This window comes from Seriola lalandi, unplaced genomic scaffold (genome assembly GCF_002814215.2).
Source record: "Seriola lalandi dorsalis isolate HSWRI2012SDOR001 ecotype SW California unplaced genomic scaffold, Sedor1 jcf7180002054965, whole genome shotgun sequence".
NCBI classification, from domain to species: Eukaryota; Metazoa; Chordata; class Actinopteri; order Carangiformes; family Carangidae; genus Seriola; species Seriola lalandi.
The window spans coordinates 869552-885026 of NW_019525516.1; the positions used below are offsets into that span (position 1 = coordinate 869552).

Genomic DNA, 15475 nt, shown 5'->3' on the forward strand with positions numbered 1-15475 from the left:
AATGATCACCTCCATCCTCTTGATTCCTCCAATTCCTCTTCCTCCATAATATGAAGCGTCTACAGTCGGCCACTTCTTCTTCGGCATGCCATCTTCATCATCTGACTCCTGAAACACAAATAATGAAAGAAAAACAGACTTTTCTTTTCCCCCTTTCTGATAATTACTTTCTAACATACAGAGGCCACCAATAGTAATAGATGACAAATAAAGATGTATTCATGGCTTTTCATACTTGTTTTTCTATACTGTAGGAGTTCATTACAGTGTGTTTAGTTGTGTTAAATAATGCAATGGTGTGTGTGTGTGTGTGTGTGTGTGTGTGTGTGTGTGTGTGTGTGTGTGTGTGTGTGTGTGTGTGTGTTCTGACTCACAGGCTCAGGAGGAGGTGGAGGAGGTGGTTCTTTGATCACCTGTGGAAAAATAAAGCACATGACATGTTCAGTGTTATGAGAGCTGGAAAACAACAGGCATCGTTTAGCTTGTCACAAACAAATTAATCACACCTCCTTTTACACCTCAAAGGAGCTCGTAAGATTTTTTTTTTAATATGTTGTAGGATGTAGATTTTGTTTCTTACCACAGTGCAGCAGAGAGGCCAGAACCACCACATGAAGAGCAGGGCCAGCAGCAGGAACAACACCAGCAGGGTGATGAGGAGAATGGTGCCATCGAACTGGTGAAAAGACAAACACGGCAGTTGTACTTTACTAACATGGCACCAAGACTGACGTAGCTGGACAGAGATTTAAACTACAAATACATGGGGAGCAAATGTCTTTACTACTTTCCCCCTTTCCACCCCTGCCTAATTTCCGGCCAGGAAAAACCCTGACTGAAGTGATATGTACATTCATGCATCAGTATTAAAATATCTGAAACTTTAATACAGTGGCCCTGAGAGCTCAACACACCACAACTTGAGAAAACACATGCAAACAGACAAAACACAAATGAATTCAGAAAACAGCTTCCTAGATTTGACAACACAAACATGCTGCAAATACTTTGAACACACCCAAATACAGAAAGAAGACGACAGAGGAAGTGTCCACAGGGGACACATAAAAGTTGTTGTTCAGTGCTTGATGTGATGGTTGGAGGTTGTCATCTGTGATTCTTTGCAGTGCTTTTCTGTATTTGCTTGTGTCGTGAGTATTTGCATGTGTTTTGTTAAGTTGCAGTGCGCAAGCCATAACTTCCATCTTCTTATACACTGTGGTATTACTGCTTTTTACTGAAGTAAAAAGTCAGAGTCCTTCTTCCAACACTGGCAGAAGTAACAGTAACAGTAGCTGTAGAAAACAATAGAGGTAATAGTGGCAGCAGCAGTACAGTACTTGCAGCAGTGATATTATTAGTAGCAGTAGTGATAACAGTATAATCATAGTGGGTTGACGGGAGAAGCCTGCAGACTGATTCTCTTTGTCAGTGTTGATATTTGTGTTTTTCTTGATGACACTAGTTCATGTAAGTTGTGTGATTCCTGAATGACTCCCATCAGTTGACATTGCTCACTTAAAGCAAGGCGGGCGTCCGTGAGCCAAACATGGTTCCCATTACAGACCGCAGATGGGGATGACGTGTAGTGAGACTTTCCCCTATCTATCTTGTGGTGAAAAGACATGGGGGATTTATCTGAACTCGGCCGTGGGGTCGGTCGCAGAAGACGCTTCGGTGGAACCAAATTACTATTCCTGAGAAATCTCCCAATCAGCAAGTTGGCAACTCTTGTGGGACACTGGTTTAGCAAACAATTCAGAAAATTTCAACAGTGGTCACATCTGTATTTTGCAGCTTATGCACATATGAAGCATGTTTTTTCCCATGCTATATGGGCAGATTTTGTGGGCAAACTTTTAAAAGGCTGGAACCTATCAATATGGTACTTTGACGGAGTGTGGGGAGGGGCTGCGGGGGTTTATTGGGTTTATGAAGTTTGTTTTCAGACTTGATTTCTCCCTAGACTTTAGCTTGCATGCTGTTTATTGGACCAGGCGTATCCATCTCCACTTAGCAACTTGTCGTGCCATTTTAAACCTGATGTGACTTCAGCCTATATGGTTTAGTTTAGTGGTGAGAGGCGGCTAATTGGGATGGTATGTCTAATTGAGCTCTGTATATCACTAACCACAACACAGCCGTTTGAATTCACAGTGTTTTCATGGACATGATGTCACATGGACTGATGGAAAACAGCTTCAAAGCGTATATTTCTTTTTCGCTGGGTGGGATTCTGCTGGAGCCTCGGCCCATATGTTCCAAAACACGTTTTATTTTGTTAAATTGCTTTAAATTGTCTTAAATTGCATCTTGTTTAATCTTGGTTTTTCAGGCAGTGAAGCTCCACCCTGCTTCATGCTGACACAGCTATATACAGTCACACACCTCAGACCTATAGGAGTCTCAGAGTGCAGCTCCAGCTGAGGGGAAAATGGTTTGCACAAGGGCACTTCAGTTGTGGCTGTTACAGGATGCTTCTCTTTCACTTTTACAACCAAAATGTTGAGATTTGAGCTCCGCAGCTTCACGGTCATGAACTTGCTTCCCTAACCTCTTGTCTCCTGCCAACCCTGTGGGGGGGGGTTCAGATGATCTTTTTTTGGGTGGATCACTACTTACAAACCCCTGTGGTTTGGCTCCCGAAAAAAATGGGGGAAAATAACAAAAGTGAGAAAGGGAAGATGAAAGAGATAAAGGAGGTAAGGAAACTCACTGCAGAGAGCAAAAACAGCTGGCGTCTAGAAACAGTTGGTAAGAGACGGAGGTCGGAGAGGAGAAAAGAAGAAAAGAAGAAGACTGTAAACCACATGCAATTCAAGAGGAGATTACAAAACCTACTTAAATCTCAAGATTAAATCCATGATTTCATCTTTGAAGCTGAAAAACTTTAATTTAGCCATTTGAAGATATTGCGACCTACTCGGGTACAAAGTCCAACGTTTTATTTTTACTGCGTGTGCTGTAATTTTTGCATTAGTGCTGCACTTTGCTGCACATAAGAACTTGTGTGGTTAAAAAAAACCCCAAAAAACAGGAGTTTTTTATTTAAGATGCACTAATATAATTGTACTGAATCACACACTGAAAGATGAAATGCATCAGTTGGGGACGGTATAAGAGACTTCCACTTACACACTCTGTGGTGGTGATGTGCACGTTGCTGCTGATGAAGGACAGACCATCATTCATGCTCACTTGGAGATAAATCACCCTGAAACAAAACAACAGACACGAACGGTGAGTATCTCAGTGTTTGGATGAAACATCACTGTTACAGATGCAACTTTATCAGTTCACACTCTGTTTGGACCAGCTTATTTAGTCTGAAGCACTTCCTCCTTCAGCTCCGTTTGTTTGATCAGAGTGATGTCATTTGAACTCATGTTCGGGCCAAATAACGTCACTGCAAACTGTGAGCTGCTCCGTTAGTAATGACACCGTCATTTGAACCAACAGAAAACAACCACAAAAACACACAGGGCTCAGTCAAAGCAGACGGATTTTCAAGCTAAGAAGAAAGTGATGTTTGGGTTGACGCTCACATCCAGCTTCTTCTGCTAAGATTTGAGAAACTGGAATCACATTAACAGTTTGACTCTTTACAGCTGCAAGAATCTCATACCTGGCAGGAGGACATGTTACCAAAAAACTCTGTCCAATAAATGAGCTGCTCTCTCAGTCTTGTGACTTTTGTTTACGAGCCCTGCTTCACTTGTGCTGTTTTTTTTCACAGCGGTTAAAAGAGAAAAAAACAAACTGCAGACATGATCTTGTGACCCAGTGAGCCACACAGCAGGCACGGAGGATATGTGAATTTGAACAGAATGGAAATAGAAAAAAAACACAACCTGCCTGTTGAGATTGGGTTTTTTTATTTTATTTTCGTGGTCAGGTTGTGTGTTTTTCCAAGACATGACACCATACTCCTTAGAGTGCAGCTCGAAGGAATGACAACAATCTCTCACATCAAATTAAATCAAATCACACAGCTGATCAAAGTGCCGTAAAACATCAAGCAGAATACAATCAACGCAGAGAATCAAAACATCAACAGACAACAAAGTAGCACGAGAAAAAAAAAAACAAGCAAGCAGACCAAATGAATAAATATGTTTTGAGCCAAGATTTAAGAGTTGATGGAAACGGTCTATGATCTCTACATTGACCTGCAAAATAATTTCCTTCAGTGGCAACAGAAAATACTTTGTGGATCTCCCCTCCCTCCCTCCCAAGGTTTTTGGAACTGCAAGATCTTTCTTGATGGTCTGAATCCCTTCCTCCTCCTCAGAGGTGAAAAACAATTCTGAGAATTTCACGTGATGTGCTGTTCTAGTGCAGTTCTTGAAAACATTTGGATGAAAGACATGCTTTCTAGGCCCCCCCTCCCCTCCCCTCTCAAACACCCCCCCAGGTGGATGTGAAAGAGGTCTGGCAGATGGAAAGCAGACCATGTGACCGATAAACCTGTCTTTGCTCTGACTGGTAGAGCTGTCTGGGTTAAAAAAAAGAAAAAGAAAGGAGAGTGGAAAGAGAGAGAAGAGTTGGGTCAGTGGGTGAAGTTCATTATGGACAGCATATGAACCAACAAAAAGCTGGTACTTCAAGACAATCTTAGGGCTTAACAAGTGGAAACTTGACAACATGTGACCACTTACATACATCTGTATATGTGCCAAAAGTCTGGCTGCCCACTACGGTCAATTAACTTGCTTATTTTGATTTTTATTAATGATTAAAGGAAGAGAAAGAGAAAGGGAAAATGACAAAAAGAAAACTGACCAGCGTGAATTTGAGGATGTGGAGGAGGAAACGTTTGTTGTAGAGCACTGTGTCGGACAGCTCTTAATCAAGGAAATGAAACAGACTGGACAGACAGTTCAAGCATGAACACACACACTTGAAAGAGACGGAGCAGACGCAGACATTCATCTGCCACTGGTTAGGTGGTGGGGGTCACCCTGAGACCTGCATTAAAGCACTTAAACAAGTACCTTGACATAGCCTGCATTCCTATTTACTTGTCTTCTTCTTGTGTATAACCAGCAAAACATAGACGACATTATGTCATGTCCTGATATTTCCAGCTGGATATATTTAGGCCGTCTAAAACATCAATAGCAGATGCCAGGTTTTGGCATTGGTCTCTTATAATAAAAGAGCCTTTTCTAGAGCTCATATTTTGCACCAACATTCAATTATACATGAAAAAAGTAACTGGTGGAAGAGGCTGAAAGAACTCTTTTATTTGATTTTATTTTTTACAGAAAATAGACCAAAATGTGATTTTAGAAAGGAGATGGGTTGGGTTTTTTAGTAAAGGGCCGATTTAATTCTCAAATTTGTTGCCAAACAAAAGATATGAACAACTGCTAATCCATCAAAGACCAAAAGTTCATTTGTCTGGGTTTCAGTGGAGCTGAAAACACTCTCTCAATGGTTTTTCCACCGTGCCGTGAATCAGGCTGCATACAAACACACACGGCCACACACTTGAAAGACCAGACGAGCTGCTACACGGCTTTGATCAGCCGAAAACTGGACGAGGAGACAGTTGAAAGAGAGTGGAAGACTGACGGGATGAAAGAGGGAGTTTCAGCGTGACAAAGATAAATAAATGACAGATACAGGGAGAAAAATGAACAGACGGGCAGACGGAGAAGGTGGGCGGGTGGGGGTCTGGAAAACAACCAGCAAGGCGGTGAAAAGAGCCACGGTGGCACTGAAAGTAAAGACAGAGGTGGAGAGGAAGAAGGGGGAAGGGGGAAAAGATAAGTGTGGGACTGGAGAGTCAGGAGGTTAAGTGTTCAGGCGTCAAGCGATAAAAAAGTTTAAGAGCACCGAGGCAGCATTAAAAAATATACAAAGGCAGAACTGAACTGATTTAATGGTACGTTTAGGAGAAGCAAAGGTCCAAAATGTTCCCTCGGTTTTTACCACCTTTCTGCCAAGGTATCGATTAAAGTCCAAGTCATCCGTCCAGGTTGTTTAAATCTTTCACCGGCGCAGTTAAAATCCATTTTTCTCTCGCTTCCCAAGCCACAGCGAGTGCTAAATATTAACTGTTAACATGATTTATAACTTCTGTGGGATATTAAAATTAAGGAATTTGTTTCATAATTACAAAATACCCTTAAAAGGTAAAGACGGCGTGCAAAGAAAGACGGGGACCACCCCTCCCTTCTTTGTCTCTCAATGTGTTTAAAGTCTTTAACCGCCGTCCACTGAACCATATATTCTGTGGCCTGGTGTACTTTTCCTCCCATAAAGACTAAGGTTAGAGAGGTTTGTGGATTGTTGATGTTGGAACACGGTCGGGCTCTAAAAGGAGAGTATGGTCATCTGATGAAGAGCAGTTCTGGCCCGTGGTAGGGTTACACCAGTAAACTGTGCGACCGTCGTGTGGTGAATGTTCGAGTGAACTCAACCTCAGTAGTCTTAGTTTTCACAACCCGTCACCCCCCCCCCCCTTTTGTCTTCAGTGAGCCGGAAAATAATGAAGTGATTATAACAAACTGAATCTTTTACTGCACATGCCAATAGACTTGATCCTAAACTGACAAACATAATCCACCGTAAAGAGATCTTCTCTTAATTTTTGATCAGAAAAGAAATGTTGATCGATTAACAGTTAACAACACAAGGAACGTGATCCGAGTGTCGCAGTGAATCAGGTTCTTGCACATGGATCCACCCTCGTCACGTAAAGGCACAGGGACTGTTGTATTTTTGTATTTATACTGTTTATTTGTCATTGTGTCGTATTTAACAGTCGTTTTAAAGCCTTTAAAGCTGCATCGTTAGATTCACTGCAACAAGCTTTAAACACAACACTGACGTATTATCACCTTATAAAGTTCTTATGGAGAACATGTTAGCAAACAGTAGCTTGTTTTAGGCTGCTCCATTAGAAAGGGAACAACATTAACGTTCATTTGGAGTCACATTTCTGACCACTTTCCAAATGTAATCGCTTTTCAGCTCTGTTTTGGTTTTTCACGTCACTCCTCAGGGAAGTGTCTCGGCCCAGTTGCATAAAACACCTTAGGTTAAGATTTTACTTAAAGTCTGAGTTAAGTTTTTCCTTAAAATGAAAACAGCTGCACAAAACACCCTTAAGTCTTCTCCTTAAGGTTTTCTTAAAATGTTCACTTAAGTGTTTCAGGATTTCTCCTTATCTTGGTCTTATACTTAAGGAATCACTTAAAGTCAGTTAAACCAAAAGACCTTAGTGACCAAAAAACTAATGGTACCTCTGACTCTATCTTAACGTCCTCTCAAAAAATTCTGTGCTACACCCTTAAGTAACTCCTTCAGCTAAGGGGAAATTTTACCTTAAGTGTCGCTAGTCACTAACTGTGTCTGTCTGCTGTTTGGCAGCTGGGCAGGTAGCACACGTTGTGTTTCTGCCTCCTGTGGCTGGAAATGACTCTGATGTGAGACTTCAGTGAGACTGAAGCAAAGCAGCACAAGCTTTGGGCCAAAAACCAAAACGGTCGACTCAAAGACGCTAAAATGCGTTGCTATGCGATAATTCTCTGTGGGTCTGTCGCTATGAGAAACCCCTTTTCATATTACACGTCGGTTGTTTGTAAACAAATCTGAGGAGAGCAGCTTTGAGAACAAACTCATTACAGATACATGCTTAACATTTGGCCCACATTCCTCCTCTAAGACTAAGGAGTCAATTAATAAAAAACATCAGACACCAGTGTCATGGCATGTCATCAGCTGAGTCACATTAGATTTGTAAGTTTCTAGCATGCATGAAGGGTTTACAGCTACATGTGGCGGCGTGGCTGCAGAGCCGCTTATGTTTTGCTAAGCTGTACTGGGATCTAGAAAAGAGGAATGCGGATAGGGATCGTAAAAAAAGAAAAGAAAAAGAAAGAGCTAATGTATGGCAGGCTTCTTATGGTCTGTGCACATTAGACACGTGTGTGCATACATGTGGTTTTCTGCATTTGAGGCAAAGAATGTGATCTAAGATGCACGTGGATGCCACTGGGTGTGAAATATAAGCGATTTCAAACTGAGAGGCAGTTGAAAGAAGATATCCAAGAACAAATGAAATCGTAAAGAAGTCATAAAAAAATAAGAGGCACTTACTTCCCGATTTCATCGATGACAGGAGCTGGACACAGCAAGAATGTGTTTTCTACTCCAGCCGGCTTTTCATCTAGGAGGCAGAGACAGTGTTTTGATAAATGTGCTGTATATTCTTTCGGTTTAGACTCTGAATTATTTAGCTGTCTATTAATGTAAACTATAGACACTATACAGACAAGTACTTGTAAACTAGATTTGATCAATAGAGGCTTTAGAAGGTTGATATTTTGTGCCACTTGTGGCCATTTCCTGGCAATAAAATTAGAATTATGAGTTTTCTTTGTGTGAAGATCCTCTTTTAAGCAAATATCTCGCGTTTTGAGGAGTCTGTCGTATCTCCTGAAGCACTTTCCCAAGGAGGAATACGCAGGTTCACACACCGTAGAAAGACGAGACTACTGTGAACCCTGCTACAGAACAGCTGGGTTTACATTAAAAAAGGAAGTGTGGCTCTACTCACTGATTGTAATGGTATCGTTGATTTTGAAGCTGCAGAGCACCTGGTTGATGTTTCTGGCATGGAGGAAACCGTTTCCTCTCACCACCACTTGGAAGGACTCTGGTTACACAACACACACTGACATTATTACATTTCAAACACTTAGCAGACATTTGATACTGTATGTATTGTAAGTGAAGCTCATTTTCAGCGTTCAAGACTACACAGTTACATTTCACACCCATCGTGGCAAGAAGGGCTGTATTTAAACATGGTTTCTTACAGTAATTCATTTGTTCCTTTGAGCTGTGTCACCCGGATGAAACTGCAACAGGATGTTATGTGAAAATATGGGGCTCAGTCTTCTGATCTCACAAGTGTAATGTGGTTAATTAGGAGTGAAAACATAAAGTATCATCCATAGAAAATGACACTAAAATGCAATCATGAAGGTGTAGGAGAAAACTAATCTAATAAGATAAATAATACTAACTCTAGACTGACGACTCTTCATCACTACCATTTTCTTGTATGTTTACTTAATGTATACACTAGTATGTATGTATATAAACGGGAATCTACTTATGTATATGGTTGTATATGTGCTCATATATGTATTTTTCCACTTTTTTCTAATATACATTTTTTTTGTTTTCCACTGTTAAGCAAAGAAACGGAGGAAGGAAACTAATTTGTCCACTGAACAAACTAGTTAGACATGTGACTTTAATTTATGAGCTCTAATTGGCTCGTAACTGGATGGATAGAATCTGAATAAACAAAATAAAAAAAAGCTTTCCCACACCACAACTGAGCCACTTGAAGTGCTGGACATTCACTTAAATAGCTGCTAATAGTTATTTAAGTACCACAGGGAAAACACTCTGATGTCATCTGTAAATGTATAAAGATGGGACTGAACATGCAGGTTGAGATACTTTTGTCTTTTAAAGAGTGAAAGTAATCCACTGCTTTAATAAAAGGCAAAAACAGATGTGAAAAACAATAAAAGTCTTTTTGCTTTTGCCAGAAAATGTTTAATCAACCCCCGGCTTTAATCTGTTCATTTCAATCTTTTTAATGTCCATTTAATGTTGCTTTAGCTGTCATAATCTTTCTCTTGGCAAGACACTAAAGCATGTTGTCTACTTTATATTTCAGCTGCAGCCATTCTCACCACTGCTACTCTTCTCGCAGTTAATCCTTTTAATGAGACCCTGTGATATTATTCCCACTGTGGTACTGCGTCCCAATAGATTTCCTGTAAATGACCTGAACGCCCATATATGGTTGTTTTTTTTCAGTCTGGGATTGTCATTACTGAAGTGAGAGAAGGAGAATTGAGGCACCCAGTAATGAAATTAACACACACACACACACACTTTGAGAAATGATGGCAGGCTGGCATCGGTGTCAATGACTCAGGCGGGACCCAGTTCAATTTGTGTGAGTGTGTGTTTCTAGTTTTCTCACCTCCTGCACACACACTGGAGGGCTCAGCTGCCAAAATTTCAATGCAGGATTTCTTGATGATCTGGAAGGGAAACGAGGAGAAAAGACAGTGATTATTTTTCTACACTTAAAGTCTTATTGATTACCATCTGCTCTTACCGGCAGGTTTTTTTCTTTCACATTTTACTGTAACAAAGATTTGCTGAGCTTGTTGACCTTGTTGAGCTTCGGATTTCTCCTTTACACTGTGCAATGGGCTGTAGTACAAATGATCCTATGTTTATTAAGAGTTAAGAGGGCGTTGTCTTTGTCTTTTTTAGCCTTTTCAAACCAAAAACACAGAGCAAAAGTGTAAAGAATTGTTTTAACAGTGTGTTAGCTCTGCTCCAAGATAAGATGCAGTTGTTAGCATGTCTGTGCTGACTAGCTGACCAACAGCAGTAGTCTAGCTGTGAGTTACTGCAGCGGCCAAAGAGCACATCTTTAGCTAACTACATTAGCTTGTAGTGCTTGATATAACTTCTTAGATATACTCCGGTTACAATATCCAAATAGGAAGTAGGTAATTCTACTGACACAGAGCACATGAATGTGGACAGCTTGCTGTTTAGCTACAGGACCACTTCCCTGCACAGAGACGTGTTTATTTACCGAATCAATGACCCCCCGGAGGGCGTGGAAGCCACCCAGGACAGGAAACACATGCTCGATGGTGTCTGCAATGGTGGCCAGCTACAGGGAGAGAGGAGAGACAAGAGGAGTGGATGGAGGGAAGAAGGGGAGAAGAATGAAAGAATCAATTAACAAAGCTTTTCAAATTCAAATTATGGAAAGTTAAATTTCTTCACCACTGCCAGGGATGTTGTTCTGAAATTATGGCAATTGAGTAACCTCAACATTCAGCTCACTGGCTGCTATTTGAAATTATCATAACAAGCCACAATTGCCCTAAAATGTAATGTAATATACAATTTTAGAGATTGTAAAGAGGAGGAACTGCACTAAGAGTATGGGCTCTCCCTTTCACATCCTGTTCACATTAATAATCACACCTTCACAATCAGGTAATGGATCAATTTACCATCAATCAAATGGGGCTTGAACTAAACTTGAGGGGGCTGGTTGAAGCCAAATGTATCGGTTACAATCCCTTAGCTCTTAAATATCCATCACATTAAATACAGGAACCTGAATTATCCTCCTCATCATGTTGACGCAAACTCTTGAGGATTATTCAAGTTACATACAAATCTCCAGTCCAGCCTCGCGTGTTGGAATCTGCAGCAGCACTCAGATTGGTTTTCAGGAAATTTTAAATTATGGGTTAGCCAAATTGCGCAGAGGCCACTGAATACACACTAGAGCATGCAACATGGAGGTAACAACATTTTGGATGTTTCCACGGCTCATGCGGTACAATACATACATGGTTAACTGTGACTGGCTCGTAGATTTCAAAGATAATCACAGTGAAGTTTAGGGAATTGTTTTTTATTTCAAATCAGATGTATGACATGTACGGAATATAAATGTTAAGTTAACCAAATAAAGTACAGATTTATTGCCCTGGAATGGGTATTACCTGTGTCTCATTGAAGTCTTTGACACCAACGCAGTACACAATAGCTCCAAGAGACCTGGCTCTCTCCGCCTGTTGTTAGAAAGAGAGAATAAATGTGTTATTTTCAGAAATCTGGCGCTCAAGCAATGAGAGTATCCCTGCTTCCAGAGCAACCCTGTCACTTGAGCTTCAACTGCAGCAGTTTGGGAAATCAGCCTCAGTATTAGGTTTCTACCTCTTGCTGTGCAGTGATGAGCTGATGCTCCTGCAGCTCCCCGTCTGTCAGTGCAATAATCACGCTGGCCGTGCCTGGAAAAAACATAGAGCTGTGCTGTAACTTCAGCATAATATGATTTAGCCTGTAGTAAGTATTCACAAGGATTAGTCATTTGGTGCTTACCAAAGTTTTCACGGTGTATCTGCTCATTTGCCTTTTAAATAAGAAGAAACTTTCAAGGTCAGATTGTCAGGAAACAAGTGATTCAATGAACTCTCATTTGCTTAAAAAAAGAAAAGAAAGGTGAGAACATGTTAAAAAGCAACAGACTTACCCTCTGCAATCCAAGGTGCATGAACGTGTCTCCACCTGGAATCTCCCTTTTCAGAGCGTTCAGCCCCTTTCTGATGTCCACTCTGCAGAGAGGAAACAGAGCATAGCTTCTGATGAAGATACAATTCATCTGCAGCTTTATTTGTCACCTGTTTGTCAGTTTAACTCAAGTACTGCACTTAAGTACAATTCTGAGCTACCTGTACTTTACTTGAGTATTCCCATTTTATGCTACTTTATACTTGTACGTCATTACACTTCAGAGACAAATATGGCACGTTTCAATGCACCACATTTATCTGTCAATCATCTTGCAACGCCTCAGATTTATCTTGTGACTCGAAGGAGGGGACCGACCTCTTATTATAATAATAATGATGATAATAAAACTTTTTTTACATAGCGCTTTTCTTAACAAAGGACCAAACTACAAACTGTATATGAAGTAGCTAAAACTCGCTCCAACTTGACTTGCTACAACAGTAAAATGCAATTTATTAATATTAATAATCTAATGATGTCAGTCAAAGGGGAGATTTTTACTGCAGAATGAGAATGAAGTACGTTTTGCTCTTGGTCATTTTTGTACTTTTTTACTTTAGGATTTTAAATGCATGACTTTTGCTAGTAATGGATTTATTTATATATATATATATATATATGTGTGTGTGTGTGTGTGTGTTTGTGTGTGTATATTTACATTGTTGTATAAATAGTTTTACTTAGGTAAAGGATCTGAACTCTTCTTACATCACTGACAACTGAAGCTGGAAACAGCTTTGTTGGAGCTGGAACCTCATTTTACATGATAGTGGTTAATAGTGAGTTTTCCTCTCACGGCACAAAATAACTCTGAGATTTATGCATTGACAGTTAAATGGTGACTTGGGCCCATTTTCAGCTTCATGTCAGTTTAGGGATCATCTGCCTTCACTCTGGTGTTTCGGTTTGCGTTTACTTTAAGGCTGATTGTTTCTCCATGCTGAAATAACATTTATTTTGAACACACATTCAGATTAGGTTTGTCAGTTCCTTGATAACATTAATCAACAGACTGCGTCAGCCATAACCTCATTCACCTGTTTTCCGTCAGTTTCATGATGGTGGATGCTCTGGAGGAGAATGTAATGAAGGACATCCTCAGCATTGGACTGGAACAGAAAAGAAACATCATCACACCCAATATTCAGCAGCCCACGATTGGTTTCAGTTCTTTTTTTATTATTTTTTTTATTATAGAGTAGATGACGTACAAAAATCCCCACTGTAAGCCACTGATCATATGTGCCAAAGACTGATGGTAACTATAAAAGATGAATTTCCACAGCATTTGGCTGCTGGTTGGTGTTTCACTACCTTGCACAACATGTAGTACAACTAATACAAACATTTCAACATCATCTGACGCTAATCATTGCAGGAATACTTGCACAGCAACATATTGTTTTCCTCAGAATCATAAAATAAGTAAAGATCCTTTCATTTAAATGATGAATATCTCATTGAGGACAAATTACCTCACTTCCTTTGTCTGTGCATGAGCTATTTTGTTGTTTTGAATGCAGCTCAAAACACTAAGACGCAATCTGACACCATCCATGGCTTCGAGCCAATGTCGGGATTTGGTCCCTTGTGCGTGACAGTGACTTTGTTACTGACATTCAGATGTGAAAATATTTGTTACTTTTGTTTATTGGTGAAAAAGCATAATAAGAAAAGAATTGCATGCATGTAAACACACACATGCTTAATTATCTGACCTGAGAAGTGTGTTGCTTGTGAGACGGAATAAGTTAATACAGATTTGTGCTGTTTATAACTTTCTCATGTGTGTTTCAAACTGAAACTTTGAGGAGGTTTTATTGTTTGCTTGGGCTAAACCGAAAACCTCCAGGTGTTGTTGTGGAAGCAGAAACAAAGCCGTCCATGAGCTGAAGGACAGATGTTGGTTGAAATATTGCATTTTATTCCACACTTATTTTTCTAGTGCTGCATTGCATTAAAGTGTAGATTTCATTTTGATTATTGCTGAAACTTATCATAAATATAAGATCTGAGTATCATTTGGCAAAAGTGTTATGTTAGGTTTTGTTAGCCTTGTCCATTTAAAGCATCCATCACACCACCATTTCCCAGCATTCATAGCACTTTGCCTTCTTCTCAGTCTAAAGAGGCCGTAAAACCAAGACCGGTCATATCCCTAAAGACGTTCAAGCCTGTATTCACTGCTGGCAACCCCGCTGACATCAGACGTCAACCCAGCTACTGCAGAGACAGAGTGAGACATCAGCCTGGAGACTGAGTGACTCAGTTGTTGCTGCAGGGACAGATTTTATTTTACTTTACCGGGGTGACTGGTGAGTAAAGTGTGGGTTTCTCATCAGTTATCTACATCTCCGGGCTCCAGGAAGTCGAGCACAGAGGCAACAAGGCTTTTAGTGTCTGGAGACTCGCAGCCTATTTTTGAAACTTTTCACGGCCTATGTAGTTCCACTTTTTCCTGCATATTTGTTGGGTTGATTGTGTTACCATGTACTGTATGTTTACATACATGTTTATGCTCTTACCTTTTGAATTTCTCAGCTAGATTCTCCACAAAGTAGTAGATTTCATCCCAGTGATTCTTCACACTGCCAGACCTAAGACAAGGAAAAATGGAAAACCATTAAGATAAAAGTTAAGCCTAAGAAATTCATCTTAATTCAACATCTCAGCATTCCTGAAACAAATCAAGTTATCAGTTGTGTACAACAGTCATGAATGAACATACAGTAACTGATACCTTTTCTTCAAAGCACATATTAGTCATTATGAAATAGCATGTTTGGAAGATAACAGATAGTTGCAAATGTAATTTCTGTGAGTCACAAATGATTTGTCCTGGAAGAACTCAAACAGAATACTAAGGTTTAAGCTATTTTTCAGACACACACAAATCTCCATATGGCAGAGCAGTAAAACAAGAAAAACACAGCTTTGTTAGCCAAAGACAACAGGGGGTAAAATCATTAGCTCCATAACATGAAGCACAAGCTGAACGTGTACTGGGAAGAACACAACTGTTTAACGTGTTACTGAGTCTTTACTATCTATCAGAATTATCTGTAACAAAAATATTTGTTTTTTGTTTTTTTTTTACCAGAAGAAGAATAATTTATTCCACAGTCACTATCAAGAGCTAGCATGCTCTTTAGCTGCCTAGCTAGCAACAGATAGCTAGCTATTACATCCTTTTTATCTGTTACAGACCCTTGTAGGAAAGGATATTAAAGCTAAATCTGATAAAGAACATGGACCTTCCTGTTTATGTATCACAAACACCACTGGGGGGAAACTCTTTAAAACAATTAGCCTGTGCTGTACA

At 40.1% G+C, this 15475-nt stretch overlaps 1 protein-coding gene across 1 annotated transcript in view; it reads right to left on the reverse strand.

The window, feature by feature from the left end:
* antxr1c (ANTXR cell adhesion molecule 1c) overlaps positions 1-15475 on the reverse strand; it is a 37887-nt gene that overhangs the window by 11968 nt on the left and 10444 nt on the right. Inside the window, exons 2-15 of the mRNA XM_023395579.2 lie at positions 14679-14750; positions 13191-13262; positions 12113-12194; positions 11962-11992; positions 11797-11870; positions 11583-11651; positions 10652-10732; positions 10022-10082; positions 8570-8668; positions 8110-8179; positions 3136-3214; positions 581-676; positions 375-413; positions 10-108 (exon numbers count right to left, since the gene is read on the reverse strand). Coding sequence (XP_023251347.1) covers positions 10-108; positions 375-413; positions 581-676; positions 3136-3214; positions 8110-8179; positions 8570-8668; positions 10022-10082; positions 10652-10732; positions 11583-11651; positions 11797-11870; positions 11962-11992; positions 12113-12194; positions 13191-13262; positions 14679-14750 — 1024 coding nt within the window. The remainder of the gene's footprint in view (positions 1-9; positions 109-374; positions 414-580; positions 677-3135; positions 3215-8109; positions 8180-8569; positions 8669-10021; positions 10083-10651; positions 10733-11582; positions 11652-11796; positions 11871-11961; positions 11993-12112; positions 12195-13190; positions 13263-14678; positions 14751-15475) is intronic.